We start from the raw sequence: 24,854 nt of genomic DNA on the forward strand, positions 1-24,854 counted from the left end.
AGACTTATTTGTAAATAAGTCTATTCCTAAGACCTATATGTAATTTTTTAATATTTTTATCTAACCAAATAATATTTTACCTGAAATAGTTGCTCCACAATTTTAATTATAGGATAAAGTGACAAATTTAACCACCTATTATTTTTTTAAGAATATCTGATAGCCTAAACTAGTAAGTAGTGTGAAATAAATTTTTAACTTTAAAAAACGAAGCATCCAATAACCCATCATTAGTTTCAACTGATGGATGTTATGTGAAATCTATAATAACACATGGCACTCTATATCAGCGTGTGTAAGTGTATAAATTTAGCCACAATTATTTTTTTAGGAACACTAGATAGCCCATGCTATAAAAACATTTTGTATATAAAAAATAGACTATATAATACTATTCCATCAATTTTGAACAAACACCATTTTTTTTAAACTTATAAAACCCATAGCCTGTCAATCTCTTCGGTCTTGTTACCTTCGTTCTCAATTTCAATTCAAAAGAAAAAAGGTTCAAAGAATTATTATCTAAAAACATTCACGAAGATGAAGCCAGCAAAATAAAAGAAATAATTTGTGACTAAACTAAGCTAGCATCAAGCTTCTCCCACGCATAATAAAATTAAGGGGCTGTTTAAATTATTTTTATTTTATTATTCTAAAAATTGGTGTTTTGTAGAACATGTTCTGAGGACAAAAAAATAATAAAAATAGGTATTTTTTTCATTCTCCCTTGTTCTCCAGAACAATAATTATAGAACACCTAAAAGTTATTTCCATTTTTTGTTCTCCAGAATAATATTTTATTTTTTTTGTTCTCCAAAATACTTTTTGAAAATATGTTACCAAACAATTTTTTTTAATCTTTTGTTTTGGAGAATAGAAAATTGTTCTCATAATAGGTTTCCAAACAGACCCTAAGACTTTATTAATATCATTCTCGTGAATGTCTTCAGATAAGAATTCTCTAAACATCTTTCTCTTGAGCTAAGACACATAACGAAGGCAAAAAATTAAAAAAATTGCCCCACTGTGGGTCTCATAAGTCTGAAAATAAATATTGTTTAGTCACAATTGACAAAAAGGTATTAGATGGTCTGTTTTTATAGTTGTTCATAAAAAACAAGCAATTAATCAAGGCGTGGTGTTGCAGGGTGCCAAAGACGTGAGATTTCAAGAGGATGGAAGAACCTGACTTATAATCAAACATGAGGAACCCAGGCTCCCTTACCACAGTTCACCCGGATGTGAGAATGCGAAGTAAAGAACACTAATGTAGATATAAAAAAGTAAAGATGTATTAATTAAAGAAAAAGGGGTAGGCTATGCCGGTCGTATAATGGAAAATAAAGACTAAAGCTACATGATAAAAAGAAAGTAAAATAAAGTAACAAACGTGGAGTCTGAGACTGGTAGTTTGTTGATGCTAATGACATGATGATAAAAACTCCTCTATTTATAAATGATCTTGACTTGGTGCCCAAGCCTCATAATTGCTACTTTCCTTGAATTTAAGAAGCACTTTCTCTATCATGTTCACTCATTATGAGTGACAGTCTTGACTTAATAGCTAAGACTTTATAAATATTTTTTTTACATAATTATTTTAAAGCCAATTAAGTTGAGTTAGACTTGGGCCTCCAAATTTACAATTTAGGTGTAAACAATAGTGTAGGCTACCCAAAGCACTTTGAAAAAAGTTTATGATTAAATTTACACTTTTACACATGCTGACGTGGAGTGCCACCTGTTACTGTGGGCCTTACATAATATTTGTCCATTGAAGTTAACGGCAGGCTATTGAATATTTTATTTTTTAAAGTTGAAAATTTATTTCACACTATCTAATAATTTAGGATATTAAATGTTATTAAAAACTATTACGTAGTTAAATTTGCTACTTTAACCTTAATTTTATGAGCACATGAACAACGTAGTTTAATTTTAAGATTTTAGTATTTTACACCAAACATGACACTTGTTGTAGTTTTTTATATACAAAAAAAATAAATTATTTCGTCATTATCGTTTTAATCTAATAGTAACTCAGTTTTTTAATGTTAACTTATTATAACTTAGTTTTTAAAATTTTGACTCAATTATAAATTAGTCCCTAATCTTTACCTATTGTAATTTAGTCCCTGAAGTTTTAACCTTTTAAATATTAGTCTCTATATTTAAAAAAATTATAAAGATTAAAAGGGTTTAATAATTTAAAATATTGTAATAAATTTTAAATATTTTTAATTTTATTTTTAAAATATAGGGGTCAATATTTAAGAGGTTAAAATTTTAGGAATTAAATTACAAAAGGCAAAGTTGAATGACTGATTTACAATTGAGTCAAATTTTAGAGACTGAATTATAATAAATCAAAGTTTAAAGGTTAAGTTATAATTAAATTAAAATTACAGGGATTAAATGATTTATTTTGTTATAAAAAATGTTAAATTGAAAGTTAAATAAATGTTTTAAGAAACTAATGTTCAAAAACTTTGACAATAATCTTGTCATTTTGGCAGGCCAATCACTGAGCGAGACAATTGATGCATGTCTATGGATGAACATCCAGCATTCTCTGTACGTCCCTTAATTTTCTTTTCTTTTTTAAGTAAAGCGATAATTTGAAGAAAAAGCAACTGCCAATCCAAATTACGGCGGCGATCGCAATTATATAGTATCCGTTTGAATTTTAATTAGATATAATTAATTATAAAAATAATTAATTTAATATTTAATTTTAATCATAATTAATTATATTATAAAATAATCTGTTTGGATGTTATTTTTTTAAAATTAATTTTAACAAAATTAGAAATATTTGGATAATATAATTAAAATTAATTTTAGCTGTGTAAACTTTCATAAAGAATATTACTTTTCAAAATTAAATTATTGATAAATTTGTATTTAATATTATTAATTTATTAAATTTTATTAAGAAGTAAAATATATTATTTAAATTAGATATCTAATTAATTAAAAAAATTAAATTATATTAATATTAAAATTTTAATTTACTTAAATAAATTACTCATTATATCTTAGTTCAAATAAATTTAATAAAAGATAAAGATTTAATTCTTAAACACCGAATATCAATTTTACAATAATTAATGAAGATAATAATATACAAGTTAATGTCTAATGATATTATAGATATGAGCTATATTTGACAAAGATGTTGATCACTTCCTTAAAATTTGGCAACATAAAGAATAGGCAACGTAACAAATGACGTAAAATATCTCTCTCTATATACTTTTGCAACAATCTTTATAATGATCTTAAATTTTAAATTAAATTTTTTCTGTCAATATTTTATTTAAATTAATTTTATAATAAATGCTAAGTAGGAGGTGATGGTTGATAGAAATTTATGCTAGTAATTTTTTTGAATATCTAAATTTAAATTTTATTAAAATAAAAAAATAAAGAAATAAGAGGGTTGAGTTTTATTTTTATTAAATTTGATGCTTTTCTTATAATATTTTCTTAGGCCCTTTTTATAATTTCCCATGTGCTTTTTGAACAATTTTTTTTTTTTTAAATTCTCTTCCCTTCTGATTAAACACCAGAAGCTTGCCGGTACGGCTTAAGGATTTAAGTCGATTGGCAATTTAAGCGACTTATGTTTATCATTGTTTAATCAATTTTCTCTCATACGTGTTTTATCAACATCAGTTGAAGTTTGTTCCCAAGATATGGTTCATCAGTTACAAGTTTTTGTGTTGTCTAATCGTCATTGGGGTCCACTTTGAATTTCTGCTATATAATATACGGCTGTATTTTAACACTGGAATGGTTTAGGATAAAGGTCCACGTGCGGTCGCGTGTTTGGAGCTGGTGCTGGTTTTTGCTTGCTTGGCTTAATGCCGCATATATTTGAGAGAAATTACGTAAAGTGATATACACATTTTGACATTAAGTCTCCTGTGGCTATAAGATTTTGCACTCCATCTAAATTTAGATCATTTTTAATGTACATTTTAACTAATTCAATAATATTTGATAATCAATTTTAGACTTTTATTGTTGACATGCATTGCAATATTTAATCTATTTTTTTTTGCCAACAATATTTAATTTGGAAGACATATTTATCTATTACTTCCTTCATTAAAAAATATAAGACATTTTTAACTGAATCTCATTCCCTAATAAAGTAGTTATTTACTTTTAAACTAACTTTATTTTTTTATATTTATCCCTGTTAAATATCCTATAATAAATATAAAGTCATTGATCAATAAGAATGCTTTTAAAAAAGATAATAATTATACCTTAAAAGATTAAAAATATTTTATATTTTTAATATTCAACTTCTTAAAAAATTTATATTTTTAAATGGAGAGAATAATTTTTTTTTAAGTTAACTATGATTTTACATATTATGGTTGCAATGGTTAAAAAAAATCTTTTATTTTTTTGCTCTAAAGATATTGGAAAATGGACGGCGTTGTTGAAAAAATGGACTGGGCCACATTTTTTGCTCTAAAAATGGACGGTGCCACTGTGCATGCTATTCAAACACTATCTAAGCCTCAATGTATACCTCATGCCGATCTTTTTAAATCAGTCAAATACTAACCACTCTCTCCATACCAAGCCTGTTGTGTTCACTATACGTGTCTTGGTCTCTATAATTTTGGTGGGTAGTTTGGTTGAACATTGTATGAACCATTTGGGAAGAAAACATTTGACAAGTCTTTGTTAACTTTCACGTTTATCTTATGTTTTTCAACTAAAAGAACTTTTATATTATTCATCACTTATAAATAATATGGTTTTAGAAATGTTTATAAATACCCAGATGATATTGATACTGATTTTTCAATATATACTCATGATTTTCTCTTGGTTTACATTGAGATGCTTCTTGTCGTTTTCAATTACTAATACCAATAATAATATACAAATACTGTACTCTTATTTTTGAATGTTTGATCAAATAAAAAATATTTCTAATAATCAAATCCAATATTAATTGTGAGCAAGTCTGGTTACAAGGATGAACAAGTTAGGTTAGAAAAGTGAACAAGTACTGTGAGTAAATGTAACATCCTATTTTTATTTGTGAACTTAAGTTAAGAAAATTATATGATTAGGTTTTTATTTAGGAATTTAATTTAAGAAAATTATAAAATTTAATTAATAATTAAATTGAATTTTGAGGACAATCAAGGTTGATGAGTTTGTGGACCTTTCTTATGTGGAGAAAAGCTCAATATTTAAGCCAATTATAAGATTCATATTAAGCCAATTAAAATATCTTTATATGAACAAAAATTTTATTTTATTTTTAAATTTATATAATAAAATAAAAAATTATTTTTATTTTTTACATCATTTTATATTATATATTTTACTTTTAACGAGACAAATAATTATTTGTATAATTAGTTAATTTGATAATTTCGAAAAAATATTTAATCCAAATCTCTCCATGTATATTATAATTTTTTTATTTTTATGAAATATTTAAGCATAATTTACTAATTTTTTGATTAAAAATATCTGTCACTAATATAAATATTTAGTGACAGAAATTAATGATGAATTTAAATTTATCACTAAATTTATAAAATTCAATTAAAATGTGATGACACCCTATACTTGTCACTAATTTATGTAATTAGTGAAAAATCTTAATCCATCATAAAATTTTATCACAAATGCCTATAATTATTAACAAATCTCCAATCCATCACTAAATATGCATCAATAATTTTAATTTTTCTAGTAGTAAATGTTTATTCACTTTGGCTTTTCTTTCTGTTACACTCACACAAATGACACCTACATATATTTATAATAGAACGAGGCAGTCACAATTCCACCCAGACATAGTAATTTTTTATTTTCACCTTCTTTCCATTTCTTATTTTGCAAGAAGTCTCTTGACAAATCTTGCACATTAAAAGCTTGGATATTTTCACAAAAGCATTTAGACTTTGAATCTTAGCAGCGAGGGATAAGATTCTAGAGAGAGAGAAATCGAAGGAGGGAGAGAGAGAGATAGTCAGTGGTCTTGTTTTAGCAGGCTCTCCAAGGCTAACTTTACTTGATCTTCTCCTTTGTCTAACAGAACATCCATTGTACGTACGCATCATTAATGCAATTGAAATTTGTATGTCATTCAGCATACCCTTATTTTCTTGCTTCACTCTGGCATTCCAAGAAAATTGTGACAAAAGACATTGGTAACTCACGTAATCACTTACGATCTAATTATTTATCTTGATAATCTGCTCTACTGGCATGTGCTTGGGAAACCCTCAAGGGGCACCACGCTCTTAACCCGAATTTCAAAACCAAGCCAACAACGATATAAATAAATTTATTTATATTTAATATTATTTTTATCAGCTTATATATTATAGTTATAATCTGGAAGCTTATATGACTCTTAAACAATATTCATGTTAAAGAGGAGTATTTTAATCCAAAATAGACAATCAAATGATTAATTAACAGTTGGATGGATACGATTGACACTTTTAAAATAACATGGAGGCATGTGTTTTGTGAATTTTGAATTTAAGGAAGGTTTATATAGATTTTAAAAATGAAAGGGAGATCCATGTAGTTAGAGTAAAAGAGATAGGATATTATTTATTAGTCTATTTTACTCAAATGTTCATGTTCAAAGTTAAATGGGCTAAAATATATATATTTAGTATTTTAACTTTACACAATATTTTATTTTAATTTCTTAACTTTATAAAGTATTATTTTTATTCTTCAACACTTACATTGTTAGTTTTATTGTAACAAATTTTGTGTTTAATTTCTTTAACACAACAATGATTGACAAAAAAAATTTATTTGAAACTAAAGATGTTAAAATTAAAAGACTAAAAAGATATTTTACAAAATTAAAGGATCAAATTAAAACTTTATGTAAAATTAAAGGAGTAAAAGTATATTTTAACTAATTAATTATGTCATTGATTATATATTTTTATTAAAAATTTTAACTATCTATGTGTTAATTTTTATTAAAATATTTAAATTAAAGCACCTGCAAACTTTAAATCTATAAGCAAATCCTTCTCAATTTTCTTGGCCTGCTACTAATTTTCTTTTTATTACCGAACTAAGTGCAATTTCGGTCAATAATTATTGGGTTTATTCATTCACAAGCACACAGAAAAAAAAAATGAAACCATGTTATAGGTTAATTTGAAATCACAATAACGTCTCCATCATAATCTCGATGCTGACGGGACTCTAAAAATACATCGGTGATATTCATGTATTATGAGCTTTAATTCAGGGACGATAGTATAGAGGGAATTTTTAACGTTTTATTTTCACAATGTCTTCTTTTCGCCTGATTAATTAGTGTCCGGATCTTGCAATAACTTATGCTTAGAAAGAACTTAAATGTAATCAGAATCAAAATCCAATATCGAGATGTGAATTTAGTTATTTGTAATAATTTTTTGCATATTTCATAATGAATGGCTATAGAGTATCCAGAATTCAACCTCAAGATCCACGACCTTGTAAGCTGTTCAGATTTAACTTGAATAACCTAAATTTAACATTTTAATTTTTTATTTATATTTTTAAAATAAAAATATAAAAAATTATAAAATTTTTTAATAAATATATTTATCAATCTACAATTCAGATTTATTATAGATGGTTCAAATTTAATATAAAAATTTAAATCAACTTTTTAGATCTATTATGGACAGTACAAATATATTCTGAATAGAAAAGTAAATTTATTAAAAAATTAAATATTAAATTTAATCATCTATATTAAATCTGAACTATTAAATTGATAAATATATTTATTAAATCTTTTTAATAATTTTCACATATATTTTATTTTAAAAATATAAATAAAAATAAAAAATAAAAATATTAAATTTAAATCATCTAAATTTAACCTGAGCAGTTCAAATTAAACCTCTGCCTCAAAGGAGAGAAGCTGAATCCTTGCTGCAACACATGGGGTAAGCGATTCATCCAAATTTAGTAATAATACTATTATTTTTACTTAATCATTAGAGTCAACAGGTGGTTTTCATTTGTTCGTTGTATTTTTGTTTTTAATAGTGGCCAAAGGTTCGTTGTAATTTGAAAATGGGTTATGCATATCATCTTACTCTCGTGGTTAATTAACCCACTAGACCAGATCCTTGGATTTGAAATTTTCAAGTTCTCAGAAATTGGCTCTGACTGAGGTATGCATTCACACTTGCTCATCTTAATTACAAATCATCATCAGTTGTTGTCAACCACCAACGTCTTGATATGTTCATACTTCCTCGCCATCTATAATCTGACTTTCATTATAAATAAACTATCCAAATCCATTATCACGCGTTGAAAAGACGCATAACTCGTGGATCTGTCCTGGGGAAATAAAACCATGTTATTTGCTTCGCGTTTAATTCCATAAAATATATTATTTACCGGTAGCCCCTTTAATTGGATAAATCAATGGCCTGGACTTGGAGCAAATTTAAAATAAACATGACTGTTAATTAAAGATAAACCGAAGACTTCGCCCTTATATCAAGGGATTTGGTTTTTCTTTAGCGTGTTTCTTTCTATAAAGCATTCAAATCAAACTTCAAAGCTATATATAGGTTAATTCATACTTCTAAAAACTATTAAATTTAAATCACTAAACTCTTCAACCCAACAATTCATAAAATGCATAATGGTTCACTTCTGTTTTAACGTGTCTGTGCGTGTCCGTTTATATCATCGTATGATTAAAATTGTTGTCTACTCATGAACTTGATTAACAATAGTGTGTTCACCCAAAAACGTGTGCGTACCTGGTATGATAAACTAACCTTTAAACAAATAAAAACAGGTAAATTCTTCAGTCTACCTTGCCTTAACTTTTAGTGAGTATAGAGAACAATAGTGATGAGGGTTGTTAGAGAATTTATCTCCTATTGACTGCTAGATTTTTCTATAAATTATCTCTCGCGCACATATCTAAAACATTATCTTACTCTTATTTAATTTAAAATACTTATATAAAAAGCACTGTATTGTAATAATAATAATATTAATATATATTATTACAATTCTCTGCCACTATTTTCTCGAGTATGGTCAGATAGCGATAGATAATCACTGACTACTGTTACAAGGCAAAGTCTCTGCTTCAATGGACTATCAACTATGTATGTAAATGATAACCTAACACAAAATGTGCATATATGTAAAAACGGAGCTTGATTTATTCGGGCTCATCTTCTGCACTCATTATTGTGATCAGATCTAAATTATTCAGATTTTGATTTAAATGATTCAAATTTAAAGTATTATTATATATTCTTATTTAATATTTATTGAAATAATAATTTATAAAAATTATAAAATAATTAATATTAAATTAAATCTTGATCAGATTAAAAATGAAAAAATTATTAAAATAAATTTTATAAATTTTTATTTTAGTAAATATAAAATTAAATAATGTTTTAAATCTGCACCATCCAGATTGAAATCTAAATGGTTTAGATATCATCACACTGATGAGCACCATCATGTTCATCAATGTGACATGCACTGAAGTTCAATCTGATTTATTCTATTAGTTTAAATATTTTCATTCATTAATTAATTATAATCCGCACAATTAATAAATTTATAAAAATTTATTCCGACAATGTATTCACATGTAAGAACCTTACTCAAAGAGGGGTTACATGAATAATTGAACATTGATCATTTGCCAGGTAGCTTTAAATTGACATGTGTCTAAACGGTACATTAATATTTTGTTGGGTACTATAAGCGTGCCATGGCAGATTAATATTTTTAAAAAAGGTAAAAAAAAACACTGAATTTATATTGAAAATTATATTAATACACTAGTGTCTGTTCTTTTTCAACAATCGCAGAAATTAATTAGTCATCGTTGTTACATTTATTTTTACTTCACCTCATATATTTATAATTTCATGTGTACACTTTTTTTTTTGGAATAATAATAATAAAAAAAAGTTTTACACATTAACCACTTGCGCAAACTTAAACCACTAATAAAGGTGGGCCAATTAAAAAGTAGTAGCAGAGGACGAACACGTGCCAGGATCGACTTTTGCCTTTCAAGTTGGATGCAAAATTATGAATATATGACCACCAACATATAAACAGACCGCCCTTTTACTAAAAAAATATGAATAGACCACACTCTTGTCGACGCTGGAGGATAAGATTATACTCTGAGCCATATTTAAAAATATTACCCTTAAAAACTATATTTTATTATATTGAGTTGATCACGCCATAATTTTTTAAAATTAAATAAACTATTTTTACAAAAAATAAGAATACAAAACAATAAAAATTTATAAAATAAATTTAGACAATAGCATAGTAGAGCAATGTGATAGGAGAGAAGACAAAAATTAAAAGCACAAATGTTTTTTTAAAACTTGTGGCAGGCACTATTTTTTATAAACAAATTTCATAATATTTTATAAAAAAAACTATTTTAATTATAATTAAAAAACAGTTTCAAATGATAATGTTATTTGAATTATATGTTGTCAAATAATAAATAAATTTAAGTAATAATTAATATTATTAATATATTATAATTCTTTTATAAATACTTATAAATATTTTATAATAGCCAACCACTCTGGTCTCTATGCATGGAGTTGTCATGTTGGTTAGATTTAGCGTACAATTTTTATACTCAGGCACGTCCTTGTCCATAAATTATTAAATAAAGTTAGTCTCTGCAACAAACTTAATTTTGGACCCTAGCTAGTACGCTTGTGCAGTTCAGTTGAGTTCTTGGCTTTCCTTGTCTGGTTATATGTACGCCATATTGTCATAAAATATCAGGAGTTCTTGCACACGAATACGTCGTCTTCTGTCTCGTCGATCCTCGGTATTGATTTGTTCTCCCGAAGTGCGTGTTTGGGAAATATGAGGAATATGATTGCACGAACTTGGTATATTTATTTATTTTTTGGTTGTTTCTTATATGAAGTTGAATTCTTTGCAGTAAGCAGAGAATGTTCCAATAAAAACAAGACCTTGAGCCATGAGCGGAGATCCATGCTGCGGACATTTTTACCTTTAAATTTAGATTATTAATTTATTATTAGTAGGGTTAAAGGTAAATTTGCCTTTAAATATATGTTCGGCAATGTCTAGGATTTTAAGCTTTTTTTTAGTATAATATTTTCTTTTAATATTTTAAAATAATGTAATATTATTTTTATTGTTAATAAATGATAACTTTAATACCAAAAAGGATCATAAAATTTTTTGTGATTTTTTATGTTCTCCCTTATAATTTTCTTGTAAAAAGGATCATAAATATGATGCAATATTCAAGTTAATATTTATTAATAATAGAAATAATATTACATTTTTTAAAATATAGAATGAAAGATTACAACAAAAATAAATTCAAATGTTCTTAGTGTTATAATTTTTTGACAAAGTTTTCATTTAACCTTTACTCCATTTACTTAAAAATATAAGGTATTTTTAATTGAATCTTACCCTCAATAAAATAATTACCTAATTTTAAATATGTCTTTTCATATTTACCCCTATTAAACACTCTACAATAAATATAAAGTTATTTTTAATGGGGCTACTTTAAAAAAAAGTAATGATTATACCTTAAAAGACTAAAAATATTTTTTAACATCTAATTAAAAATATTTTATATTTTTTAAGATTTAACTCCTCAAAAAATGTCTTACATTTTTTAATGGAGGAAGTATTATTTTACCCCAACTAACATAATTTAATCAAGAGGAAGATATGTATCCTCTTCATTTAAAAATATAAAATATTTTTAATTAAATCTTACTCTTTAATAAAGTAATTATTTATTTTTAACTTAACTTTATCTTTTTATATTTATTCTATTAAATATCTTACAATAAATATAAAGTCATTTATTGATAGGGATACTTTTTTAAAAGATAATAATTATAACTTAAAAAATTAAAAATATATTATATTTTTTAACATTTAACTCTTTAAAAAATATAATTACATCTTACATATTTATTTTTAATTTTTAATTAGTATTGTGAGAATTCGAAAACGTAATGTAAAAAAACCATAAATTATTACCGGCGACATAATGATTGATGTGACGCAGCGTGAGACAATAGCGCGGCTAAAGTTGAGAAAAAAAGAATGCGGATGTCATCAGTTCGTCTTTTTCCGCGCCCCCCCCCCAGCCCCCCCGGGGGGCCTTTGTTTCTAGCCACGATCTTTGTGCTCTCTCATTCTTTTTCGGACCCACTGCTTGTTATATTATTAATTTATTATATCTGTGCTGTCATTGTCAAAACTCAATTAAACTACCCTCCCCTTCTTTCGGAATTTTTCTAAATCATGTAGCTCTTCCTGTTTTATTGCCTCAAGAATTAGTTTTCCCAATCTTTTCTACACACAAATTAAAGTTCTCACTCAGTATATTTATACTAAAAAAGGTTAATTAATTAGTCCTTTCAGTCGGAGTACATTTTACTAGCAAGTAGCAACGAAGACTCATCTACTTTTTTTTTTTTTTTGAGTGTGTGATCACGGATAACCGTGTAATAAGAAGTTAAGTTAAATCAAGACTTATAAGCATTCAACAGCTTGAGGGTGAATTATCAATGATTAAGGGCTTGTTTTTTTTTATTTTTAAATTTTTTATTTTTCAAAACAAAAAATTTAAAATTTATTTGGATAAATGTTTTTTATTTAATTATTTTTAAAACTGTTTTTATTTTTTTTCAAATACAAGAAAATAAAAATAACTTTAAGTTGTCTTCTTTTATTTTTCTTATTTTGAATAATACAATATATTTAATTATTAAAAATTATAATTACTTTAATCAATTTTTATTATTAATTAAAACCAATAAATATTTATAATCATCACTATCAATCTATTTTTAAATTTTAAAATTTCTTTTCAATTGACATAACCAAACAAATTTTTATTTTATTTTATTTTAAAAAAAATTTAAAAAATGTATTACAAAATAGTTTTTAAAATTAAAAAATGAGAACAAAAATCAAATAGGTCCTAAAATATTAAGATTTTCGTTTGAAGTCAGCAAGTCAACTCATCCATTTGTTGGATTATTTACTTTTAATTATATATATATTAAAAGGAAAGTCAGAATTAAATTTTCCACTTGTTCAGGAATTAGATTGCATGACTGATTTTTCAGTGTGAATAACTTAACTGAATGCCATGAATTTCGCGGGGCAAGAATAAGTCAACTAATTTCTGAAATGAAGGTCTACTGTATGAACGTTTTGACTTGGAATTAATATTCATTGCATGTTAAGAAAAAGGAGCAGGAACCAGGAAAGGAAAAAAATAATGTTTATCTGGGGTTGTTGAAGGCAAACAATCAACGGATCCTATCGCGCTTATTCAGGTCAACTATCATATTTTATTATCACAGAATTTCTGGCACATGCCCAGTACTTCACCTTATGTACTTTATTAAATAAAAATATAGTACTCCCTCTGTCAAACCAACTAAATTAAATAAAATTTAATGTGTTATGTGCTGCTATTTTTAACAGCTTTATTTTTTAAATAGAGCACCTCTTTAATTTTTTTTTATATTATTATTAATTTTATAATAAATTTATATTTAATATAATTTAATGTGGTATATTTTTATTAAATAGATTATAAATAATTTAATGTATGGGGCCATGCAAAAAATTATTTTCATTACCATAAATAGCCTTTTAAATTGGTGTCCTGGTGGGCACCTATTAAATGTTTGATAGCGACATTGATTTTTTTTTGTCCTGGCCATAATTGATATTGATATTGTTGCCAGACGTTAAGATCTCAAGTACAATGATTTAATTCAATATAATAATTGCCATTGTGACTGGAAATTTTTGCAGTTTGTTTTGGGTAGTATAAGAATTTACTTAAAATAATATATTATTATCATGGCATGATACTTTGATATTTTAAAAAACCCTTTGGCTTATCGTCGATAATATACTGGAAACAAGGAGCTCTCGAATACATCTGAAATATTGGAGAGATATATATTAAACATCGCCCTCTTCACTTATCGAGATAGGAGGAGATGGCGCGGCTCTTTTGGACAAGAAAATGAAGTCCTTGTCGAGGAAAATTATAGATTTCTTGTTTTGATCAACAATAATAAAGCAGGCCTAAAACATACTCCCTCCGATTTTATTTATAGAACAGAGATAGAATAATTTTTTTATCCTGTTTATAAGTCATGTTATTAAATTTTTATAATAATTTTTTTTACCTTCCATTAAACATTGAAGAGGAAAAATATGTTATTGAAAGTGTGTATTTAATATGGACAAAGTTGAGAACTTATTAAATTTTAAGACAGAGTTAATGAGTTTTAAAGTTTTTTTTAATACTCATAAAACATATTAAAGTATTTTATAAATAGAATCAGAGAAATATCTATACACACACAGAGAATATTATTGTCTAAAGAAATAAATATTAAATAATTTAAAAGACTTCACTATATCATATCCTAAAACAAACGGTCAAAATATTTCAAACCCAACTGGAGAAATTTTAATTACATCTACTGAAACAAATATGAGTAAATCAAGACCCTTTTTAAATTTCAACTATTAGATATTTCACACAAGGTGTAATTAAAGAACTAATTAAGCCAGCGAAGCAGTGTCAAGAGATGTGATTCATTGTTTCTGCTTTTTCATGTTGGAGAAGTCTTCATGCATCACATTCTACTCTGAAGTGTTTGACATGTGTTGCTTAAAGCAACATGCAGAACACACTCTTCTTTATAAACACCTAAGGCTATGTTTGATAGCCTAGAATTGGCTTAAGAGAAACGGAAACGGAACCAGAATTTGTAAGTTGAGTAGTTTAGCATGCATGAATACAGATTTCAAATAATCCCAAATCAACAAAAATGCATTGAATCTAATTCCATCACTGTCACGATGGAACTGACTCAATTCTAGGAAATTCTCATCATTGCCTCAATCTCTCTCTCTCGATCACTGCCCCTCTGGTCAGCGCTGGTGAATCAGAGAGAAAGGCAGCAGTGAATAGTTTGGCCCATTAATTTTAAAAGGGGTGTTTTTGTCTCTACATATTTTAAACATTTATATCAAATAAAATTATATTAAAATTTCATCCTTATACCAAACATTTTTTTTTAAATTTTAATTCCATTACAATTCAAATTCTGATTTCATAAAAAAATTTCTGTCATACCAGCAGGGTCTTCGATTTCATCTTTGGATCTGCAAGCATTTTTTTTTTATTATGCACAATTATACTTTATTAGTGGTAATTTTTTTAAAACAGTGTCAGACAGTAGATATGGGTATCTCCTGAAACACGTTTTGTTTGGATTTGGCAAGCAATGATCAAACTCGCACATCATAATATTCTCAGAGAGAACCTTGACCCAACTAACAAACTACCTCCACGAAACCTCAATCAATTGCGAAGGATCCAATCTTGTGGGCTTTTTGAATATATGAAGTCCTATAACAAGTCCAAGTCCAGCGAAGCCCAGAACAAGCAAAGAGCAGAAAAATAAAAGGAATTTAAAAAAGAAAAAGAAAAATAAACAAAACGTATGGTTTGGGTTGCTGAGTCGTTATGTTACTATTCTCTGTTGAAGTGCAGAACTCGAGATTCCAGAAGCAGAGAAGATGAGGATGTTCGGTAAACATGTATTTCCAGGCCAAATCGTGCTCTTCGCCTCAGGGTTTGTGATTCATACTTTTCAGTCTGTTCAATTGTTTGATTTGGTTTGCCGATCTAGTATGAGTATTTAAATTGTTGGCTGTTGCGATGATTATGAGGATGGAATTGGACTGAAAATTGTGGGTTAAATCTGATTAGGGTTCTGTTCTTGGCATCGACGACGTACGACGTGCACAGATCAATAAAGAACAATCAAACCCCTCCTTCCAAGGAGCAAGTGGAGGCCTTAGAAGAGTACATCAGGTCGCGGCGTCGTTCTCCTTAATTGTGAATTCTTCCTCCTCTCTGGGTCTCCCTGTCATTTGACTCTGTTTCTCAATGCAATATTTGCAACGTTGTTATTTTGTTTCCGTCAGTAACTTAATTCATCTAAATATGAATAACACGAGTTCATTATATGATAGTTCGGTTTGTATAAATCAGGAGATCAATTGTTAAGGACTGGCTAAAAAATAATTTTGCAAAGAATCTAATGATGAAAGCAATGAATATTGAATGAAGAGGATATATATTTAGGTTAAAAAAAAAAAAAACCAGGAGGGTGCTCTCCTGGCAAACAATGCCAATCTACTTTCAATTCGGGCGGACGACAGGCAAAGATTGGAGTGGACGTGGCATGACTACTACTCTTGAAAAATTATGACGTGTTCTCTGCTCTCTGGACAATCAGTGCTCCGGAATGATGAAATTTTTATTCCTGGTCTCCCAGAAAGATGATGTTTTTCTTTTCTTTTTTATTTTTGCCAAAGACGACTATATTGTTAATTACTCAGTCTTTTAGGATCAGTTATTTTGGTTTTTGGAGACGGAATGAAAACTTATCGTACATTGAATGCACCCGATACTTAAACCTTTGGCAGTCCCACCCCCCGGGGGGTGGTTAACGAATTTCAAATTTTATGATTTATTTTCACTTATTTTAAAAAAATATTCATTATTTAATTATTTTTTATTTTATAATATTTTTATGTATCTCTTTATTTTTATGATAGATTTTAACTGTTTTATTTAAAAGAAAAGCTCACCAAACAAGTAAGACCACGGAAAGAGGAAATGCTCCCTGTGACTTTAAAGAATGAATTAAGATCACGTTTGATTAGTAGAATAAAATAAAATAAAATAAAATAAAAAATTAATATAAAAATGAATTAAATTATTTTTTTTGTAGTAAGTATAATAAAATTTATTAATATATATTATAAATGTGAGTATCATCACACATTTTAAAATTTTTATAAATTATGATTTTTAACTTCAGGAACTAAATTATTCCCTTCTTTTATGAATGTAGCTTACTATTTCTTTTAATCATTTTATTTTTATCTTTTTTTTATTCCATTCTGTTTTATTTCTTTCTAATAACCAAATGTGATCATAGTTTTTAACTTTTAAAAGAAAAAAATATAATTTTAAATCCCTACATTTTATTCGAGTTTCGTTATATGTCTTTGCATTTTTTCCCAGTCTTTTGAGTTCATATACTTTTATTTTTTTTAACGTTTTAAGTCCTTATAATATTATTTATGAAGAGACTTAAAATATAAAAAAATAAAAATATAGAGATTCAAAATACTGAAAAGAATGCAGGGATTTAAAGTTGTGTTTTTCACTTTTAAAGTACATATCTTAATGGGCTTAAATGAAAAAAGGGCTCTGTAATGTTGGGCCTTTGCTCTTGATATGGGTTCGGCCTAGTCCGAAGTCCAAGTCCAGCCTCCTCCTCGTGTTCGAAGCTGGAAATGTGTGAAGCATGAATCCTCAATCCAGGGTCGAAGTGAAACTGAAACCCAGAAGGTTGGGAAGCAAATATAGCGAGCGAACGCATCACCATTCACAGGTCTAAGATTTCAACGTTGGCGTTCGGCTGAAAGGGAAAAGAAGCTTGCTTAATCAGTTAAACATTGTTGCATTAGAAAGTTTTTTTTCCCCCAGACTAGGGTTTTTGTTCAAAGAGGATGGAAGAAGAAGAAGAAATACGAAGTCTGGCAAGCTTCCTAAGATGGGCAGGAGAGCTTGGAATATCAGACGTAGTAATCACGGATCAGCCTCAACATTCTCTTTCCTGCCTGGGTTATTCTCTCCGTGTCTCTCATTTTCCTCATTCTGGCGGGTACCTCCTATTCTTTTTTATTTTCTCCTTGCTAGCCATTTGTCAATTACTGAACTTGAATTTAATTGTCTTCCTCATCACTCTAAGTTTTTCCCACTACTCATTTAAAATTAAAACAGTTCTTGATTAAAAAAAAAAAAACAGAAGATAGAGAAACATTTTCCTGTGATTCAATGGCAATCATTCAACCAGATATGATAGAGAAGGACAATTCAGATGTTGATGCTTCTGACTTGCTATTACTGTCGGTTTTATATGATTCGGAGAACTCTGCAGTAGAGGTTTGAGTGCTGTACGGGATCTTAGGAGGGGAGAACTGATCCTCAGAGTTCCAAAATCTGCGTTAATGACATCAGAGAATGTCATGGACGATAAGAAACTCTCCATTGCTGTTAATAACCACCCTTATCTCTCATCCGCCCAGGTTTCTTTCTAAATCTTGTTATTTATCTTTTTTCATTATCGTGGGATAGAAGGGAAGTTTAGAACTTCAGGCATGGTATAAATATTTATAAAAGGAAACAAATATGACTAGTAGTAGGTTGTAGTAGAACTGTTCCACCCGCTGTCTCTTCCGTCAAATTAAGTTATAGCTTTCCTTTAGTTAGTAAACAATCTCTCTCTCAAATATTGCTAAATATTGTTTACTATTAGAATCCTTTATACAATTTTTTTGTTTTGGGTGTTGCTTGAGCTTGTGTAATGCAGATATTGACCGTTTGCTTATTATATGAAACGGGCAAAGGAAAATCTTCAAAGTGGCATCCTTACCTCATGCATTTGCCGCGTGCTTATGACATACTAGCTACATTTGGTGAATTTGAGAAACAAGCTCTTCAAGTTCAGTTTCTGTCTTGAAACTTTAGATGCTCATTAGGTTAGATTATAGCATATTTATTCTCCATTTATGTCAATATTCCATTTTTGTTAGTATATGTTAGAAATGATCTTTATCATGTTGCTATTAGGTGGATGAGGCTCGGTGGGTCGCAGAAAAGGCTATATTAAAGGCCAAATCAGAGTGGAAAGAAGCCAATGCTTTAATGGAAGAAATCAAACTCAAGTCCCAACTTTTAACGTTCAATGCATGGCTTTGGGCTACTGCAACGGTGAGAAAATCTTGCCTATGAAAGGAGGGGCCTATTGGTGTTAAATTATTTCAATTATAATCATTCAATTTCTTTTATCATATGCTTGTATAGACTACAAATGGTATTACATATTTGGTGTTATTTTTTGCTGAAATAGCAGGTGTTTGTGAATAAAATTTTACTGATATGGATATATTGTCGAAGTGGAATTTATATTGCTTGTTTAAAGCTATACTTTATATATCATTCCACTTATTGGAAGGGAGATTATTGGCTGATAACTGGCCTCGTATGTAATGGTTCGTATGTGCTTGTCTTTGTCTGTTAGACCAAGCTGTGAGATGAAAATTACAACCCACTAATTTAGAAGTGTTTCTCTCTCTGCTCTCTTTCATCTATTAGAAATGATTTTTATTGAAGTTGTGCAGTATGTTAATTGTTATTGATCGATAACTGTCTTCATTAATTGGAGTTTTTAGGTTTGTGTTAGCTTTTTAGTGTAAATTACAGTCCATTTAAATTGTTTTATCACCCCTTCTCGTTCCTTCACATTGAAATTTTCAAAATCTAGATATCCTCCCGGACGTTGCATGTATCATGGGATGAAGCTGGGTGTTTATGCCCTGTCGGTGACTTGTTTAATTATGACGCACCTGGAAGGGAGCCATCTGATCCGGAAGATAAGGAGATTCTAGTATCCAACTCTTCCTTCCATGTCTCTCCTGACTCAAATGTAGACAATACAGTAGTAATGTTAGATGCAGAAGAGCTCGATTCTCATTTCCAGAGGCTAACAGATGGTGGGTTTGAGGAAGATTTGAATTCATATTGCTTTTATGCTAGGGAAAATTACAAGCAAGGAGAGCAGGTATTACATTATTCTTTGCTGCATTTTCAATATTGTACTAGGACATTTGGGTTGCTTTCAGCAATCGGAGTTGTTCCCAAACTTGCGATCCACCCCAAAACCAAAAAAAAAAAAGAAAAGAAAGGAAGAAAGAAAAAATCCAAAAGAAAAAAGTAGGTAAAATCACACAGAATCTGTCATAGAATTTAGATTGGAAAGAGAGAGAAAGAGAGGGGAGATAGAGATACGAAATAGAGAGATAAATAGAGCAAATCCAAATATATAATTTTCATTGGAAATCAAAGTCTAAAATTAGGTACTCTTATGCCTCTTATTTATAGGCATTATTATCATATGAATATATGTATATATTCTAATCTATCGAAATCCTACCAATATAATAATAATATAATTAAATATGAAATCCTATCTAAATCCTATTTAAATAATAAATCATATCTAAATCTATTTAAGTAATTTAAATTCATTTAAACCCTAATTAAATCTTAGTTATTTTCTTATTTATTATAATTACATAACAGAATCTTAGAAGAGAAAGTGTTAATATTGCACCCTAATGCAGAATACATCTATTTCACTGTCTCTACAGTAGCGTGGCTAGTTCATGCCAGCCTCCTCCAGTGTCATATTTAAGGAACTTCTCCTTGACTTAATGTAAATATTGTCAACTTCGTCAAGTCATTATAATCATTGACCAATTCGTTACTGCTGCTCGAAGCTAAGATTTAAGTATGAAGCATTAATTGTTACTTGTCTTTGGGATGTAAACTATGGAAATTACAATAATGATTAACCTTGCCTTACTAATGGGGCATTTACATTAATCAATTGCAATAGAGTGTAGAAGTACTAAGTTTTTTTGTATTCTTTCTATTGGTAAGCAAATTTGAAACTAAATGTCACCTTGTTTCCTCCAGGTTTTATTGTGCTACGGACTGTACACAAATTTAGAGCTTCTTGAACACTACGGGTTTCTCCTACAAGAAAATCCAAACGACAAAATCTTTATTCCTCTTGAATCTGCTGTATACTCTTCCAGTTCATGGCCGAAAGAGTCGCTCTATGTTGGCCATGATGGGAAGCCTTCCTTCGCATTACTGTCTGCATTGAGGTTGTGGGCAACCCCCAAAAATAAGCGTAAGTCTGTTGGCCATCTCGTGTATTCCGGTTCTCAGTTATCTGTAGACAATGAAATTGTTGTCATGAAATGGCTGTCAAAGACTTGCGATTCTGCGTTGAAGAGTTTACCGACATTGACTGATGAAGACGCAATACTCCTGAATGCAATGGATAATATTCAAGATTTTTGTGGTTTCATGGAAATCACCAAAATGTTGTCTTCTCGGGATGAGATTTGTGCCTTTTTGGAAGCTAATAATGTGCAGGATGGCCATGGTTTAACAGACATGCTTGTATCGAGAAAAGCTAGAAGGTCCATGGCCAAGTGGAAATTGGCTGTTCTATGGCGGCTCAAGTATAAGAAAGCCCTTGGGAACTGTATCTCTTATTGCAATGAAATACTTGAGTCTCTCCAGACATATAATGCTGAAATGAAAAAGATTGAACGAAGTGTAGCCTAAGGTTCATCTTTTGCATAAAAAAAGATCAAAAGAAAGGCATGGCAAATGTTATCTATTCATTAGAGACGATGCATGTAACTATAGAAGTTAGTGAAACTCTCACCGATGGAAAATTTTTTGGGCAGATCAATGGGCGTTTCAAAGATGTGATCTGTTGACAAATTCGTTTTCTTAAGCTTTTATTGATTATTTATTAAGTTTATACCTTACTTAAGGTATTGATTCAAAAATTAATGACTAAAATTATAGTCAAGTCGTTAGCAAATCAGTTATAAATAATATTTTATTAAATCAACCAAAATGTATTAAATAATCGAGACAATAGCTTATTGGTTACGGTGGTTCAGTTGGACGGGGTAATCTAGTTTTTAATATTATGGATATAATAACCTTCTTAGCTTTGAACTGGCATCTCAGAGTCTTAGTATTTGTTGGGTGTTTTATTGACATGATAGTTTTTTTTTTTTAATCACTAAATTTGCTTGATGTGGTCATCTTTTTTTGACATTTTAGAATATTTTAATTGGGAAGCAGATTTTATGTTCAAGATGCAGATTTGTGGAAGAAATTGCTTCCTTCAATTGAACCATATTACTAATTAAAATAATTTTGAAGAATGGTTGATTGAAAACAAAATTCTTTCCTGAATTGTAGCCATGGTATTTATTTTTTTTAAATAATGAAAGATACATTTTTACTTTTAAAATATTTACAAATGAGCAGTTAACAGTGGCACTTTAAATTATTGGAGGTGGCAATATTATTTTTAAAATAATTAAAACGGAACAATGTTATTCCTGATGTTAAATACATAAACTTTGACGGTTGGGTATGATGTGGGAGAAGGTAAATTAACTTCTTATTACAGACGTGGCATGCCATGTGGATTTGACTCTCTTCTCTCTCTCTCTCTCATGTATGTCATTTTCATTCTTCTATTCATTTCTTCCATTCGCTTACTTGTGAGCCATCAGACCGCCAACATTCTACTCATTTAGATCATGCTCATGCCTTTTCGACCCATCTCTGATATGTGTGCCATCACCCAGATCATGTGCCGTTTGGGTGCAAAAGGACCGGTGGGGAGAGTGAAAGAGAGCCAGATTAGGACTGATCGAAAGGGTTCAGAATGGAGGTAGAAAGTTCAGAGAGCGATTGAAATCTTGAAGGAAGCCTTAGGTTCATCGAAATCAACAACTTCTGAAGCAAACCCACAAGATGAAACTCAAAACAAACAAATCTCAGATTCACCAAATCCTCAAGCGCAATTCTCTTTCCCAGAATTATGCCTAATATCTCTGCATCTCGATGCTTGCCGATATCTTCTTCATCACCATCTTCCTCTGCTTTCCAAAGTGAGGATTTCTCAGCCTTGTTCTTCTTGATCTGGTTTTGGCTCCTCTGTTCTGGCATTTTGATGGTGTTTCTGACGAATTTTGGGGAAGAAATTAGGAAAATTTATGGCTTAGTTTGCGCTTCCTTGCTCTCTTAGTATTATTAAGCTTGAGCCACCATGAACGAAGCCGATTCTTCATTCTTTTCCTTCCATCTCCACTGTTTTTATGGTTTCATTTCCCTTATCCTCACCATTTATTAATTTTATCATTTAAAAAAAATTATTTAATAAAATAATTTAAATAGTGAGAATTAAAAAAATGAAAGGAAATGAGGGAAAAAAGATAAAGAGACCCCTCTCTTCGGTGTTGTAGTTTTTCCCCGTTTTTGACTTGCCACTTAGATGCTAAGTGTACGCCATCTAAACATGTATGTGCATGTATGTCTCACACTACCCCATTAACTGGCGTCTAGCTTCTCTTAACATTAAGGGCTAAATTACTACATGTTTTAAACTTTAAGAGTAATAACGTTACAACTAATATTTTAAATTGTTGAGTGCTGCTTTGCAAATATTTTAAAAATAAAAATGTACCTTAGCTTTTTAATAAAAATCACATCAAACCAGATCTATTTTTTTTCAAAAAATTATTAATAAATCAAATTTAACTTTATATTATTAGGTTAAAATATTTTAATAAAAATAAATAATTTAACAAAATTTTGAAATCAAACTTTGTTATATATGTATATCTCATTGTTAGAATATCCATATCTTTACATGCCTCCCCATTGTTAAAATAAACTACCCTTCAGGCCAAAAAAAAAAAAAATATATATATATATATATACTACCTCCCCATTTTATAATATACTTCGAAATCATTTCATGTTCTCTAATATAAAATATTTTTTAAAATAATTTTTTTAGAAGTAAATCAGTAATGATTCATTAATAAATTTATTTTAAAATTAGTCCTCATTATTTTATTTTTAAGTATATTTCCTATTATTAAATAAAGATTCAAAGCTGTATTTAATTAATTTTATAGAAATTTATAATTTTATAAAAAAAATGTCTTATAAAGAGCGTATATTCTCTCCTTTTTGGTACAAGGCAAGCAAAGTACAAAACCTGGTCCTTAACTAGTAGGAGTTTGATAATCTGAAGTGATTAAATAAAATAATCAACCTATTGATCGAAGTTTATAAATCGTAAAAAATAAAGTCATAACATTATTAATGGGCCTCTTCTGGGGGCAAGACCTGGTTAATCTGCATTAATAATCTCCAGAAGTAATCGAATCACCGCCTAATCATTTCATCATCTAAGGTAATTTGGTTTATAGAGATGGATCAGATTCAATTGGCTTGATATCTCAAAAAGAGAAAAATCGCTCAGTATAATCAGCGTCGATCATCTGGGGAAATAATCATCACCTCCATCTCTTTAACCTACTTCTCCTAAGTGATGAATTTTCACTTAATAAACTTGAAAGCAGGGAAAAAAAAAACCTACAGATTTTGATTCTCTTAATTGCTTAAAACCAATGGGATTCTTAACAGATAAACACAATGTTTCGAGAACACACACACACACTTGATCTACCTTCCACGTCAAACAAATTGAGAGGAAAACACTACTGATATTAAGATTGAGTTGGCGTAAAGATCAGAGTCCTGGCTTGGAAACTCAATCCCCTTAACGGGGAATGAATTATCTAAATAGCAAAGTTGGAATCAACTTCGATCATATGGGGAAAGTATCGTCATATCTCTTCCAACTCTAGAGACTTCAAGTTGAAATCAGCAACCACACATAAGCTAAATCTACAAGAACTCGTTTCCCTCAGTTTGAAAAGAGAGTTTAGATTAACAGAGAATAGTTTAAAATCTGACGCCTGAAGATAAGTGAAGCAAAACAGTAATGACGACAATGTAGTACCGAGCACTGGCGATAAGAGAAACACGCGTGCTTTGACACATTAACGAAACACAGCTCTAAAGCTAACCCTATACGCTTAGGCAGCGGAAGTAGATCATTCGATAGAAGACGAGATGGTGAATGGAAGGAATGAGAGCTATTTATAGAGATAGAATCCGCCGACGAGGCCGCAATCTGAGGGGTGCGCAAAAATGAAGA

At 29.1% G+C, this 24,854-nt stretch overlaps 1 protein-coding gene, 1 long non-coding RNA gene and 2 other non-coding genes across 8 annotated transcripts; 2 read left to right on the forward strand and 2 right to left on the reverse strand.

Moving 5' to 3' along the window:
- Positions 1-15,599: 15,599 nt before the first annotated feature.
- On the forward strand, positions 15,600-16,146 carry LOC129317140 (uncharacterized). The gene is made up of 2 exons (XR_008594950.1): positions 15,600-15,728; positions 15,866-16,146. It is a non-coding gene; the product is annotated as an uncharacterized LOC129317140 (long non-coding RNA).
- Positions 16,147-17,377: 1,231 nt separating this feature from the next.
- LOC129318975 (protein SET DOMAIN GROUP 40) lies at positions 17,378-21,538 on the forward strand. 5 transcript variants are annotated; one of them, XM_054963999.1, is made up of 7 exons: positions 17,378-17,564; positions 17,660-17,837; positions 18,114-18,261; positions 18,546-18,677; positions 18,806-18,946; positions 19,500-19,796; positions 20,714-21,538. In XM_054963999.1, exons 2-7 carry the CDS (start codon positions 17,683-17,685, stop codon positions 21,374-21,376), a joined length of 1,536 nt encoding a protein of 511 aa, XP_054819974.1. In that variant the 5' UTR covers positions 17,378-17,564; positions 17,660-17,682; the 3' UTR covers positions 21,377-21,538. The 5 variants fall into 5 exon arrangements, with proteins under 5 accessions (XP_054819974.1, XP_054819973.1, XP_054819978.1 ...); XM_054963998.1 differs by having other exon boundaries at positions 17,379-17,837; XM_054964002.1 differs by lacking the exon at positions 17,378-17,564 and having other exon boundaries at positions 17,711-17,837; positions 18,104-18,261.
- A 2,524-nt stretch (positions 21,539-24,062) lies between these two features.
- On the reverse strand, positions 24,063-24,157 carry LOC129319123 (small nucleolar RNA Z103). The gene has a single exon (XR_008595434.1). It is a non-coding gene; the product is annotated as a small nucleolar RNA Z103 (small nucleolar RNA).
- A 221-nt stretch (positions 24,158-24,378) lies between these two features.
- LOC129319124 (small nucleolar RNA Z103) lies at positions 24,379-24,490 on the reverse strand. Its single transcript, XR_008595435.1, has one exon. It is a non-coding gene; the product is annotated as a small nucleolar RNA Z103 (small nucleolar RNA).
- Between the last annotated feature and the right edge of the window lie 364 nt (positions 24,491-24,854).

This window comes from Prosopis cineraria, unplaced genomic scaffold, assembly GCF_029017545.1.
Source record: "Prosopis cineraria cultivar Desert tree isolate PC_DT_omini unplaced genomic scaffold, ASM2901754v1 PC8, whole genome shotgun sequence".
In the NCBI taxonomy this organism is placed as follows: Eukaryota; Viridiplantae; Streptophyta; class Magnoliopsida; order Fabales; family Fabaceae; genus Prosopis; species Prosopis cineraria.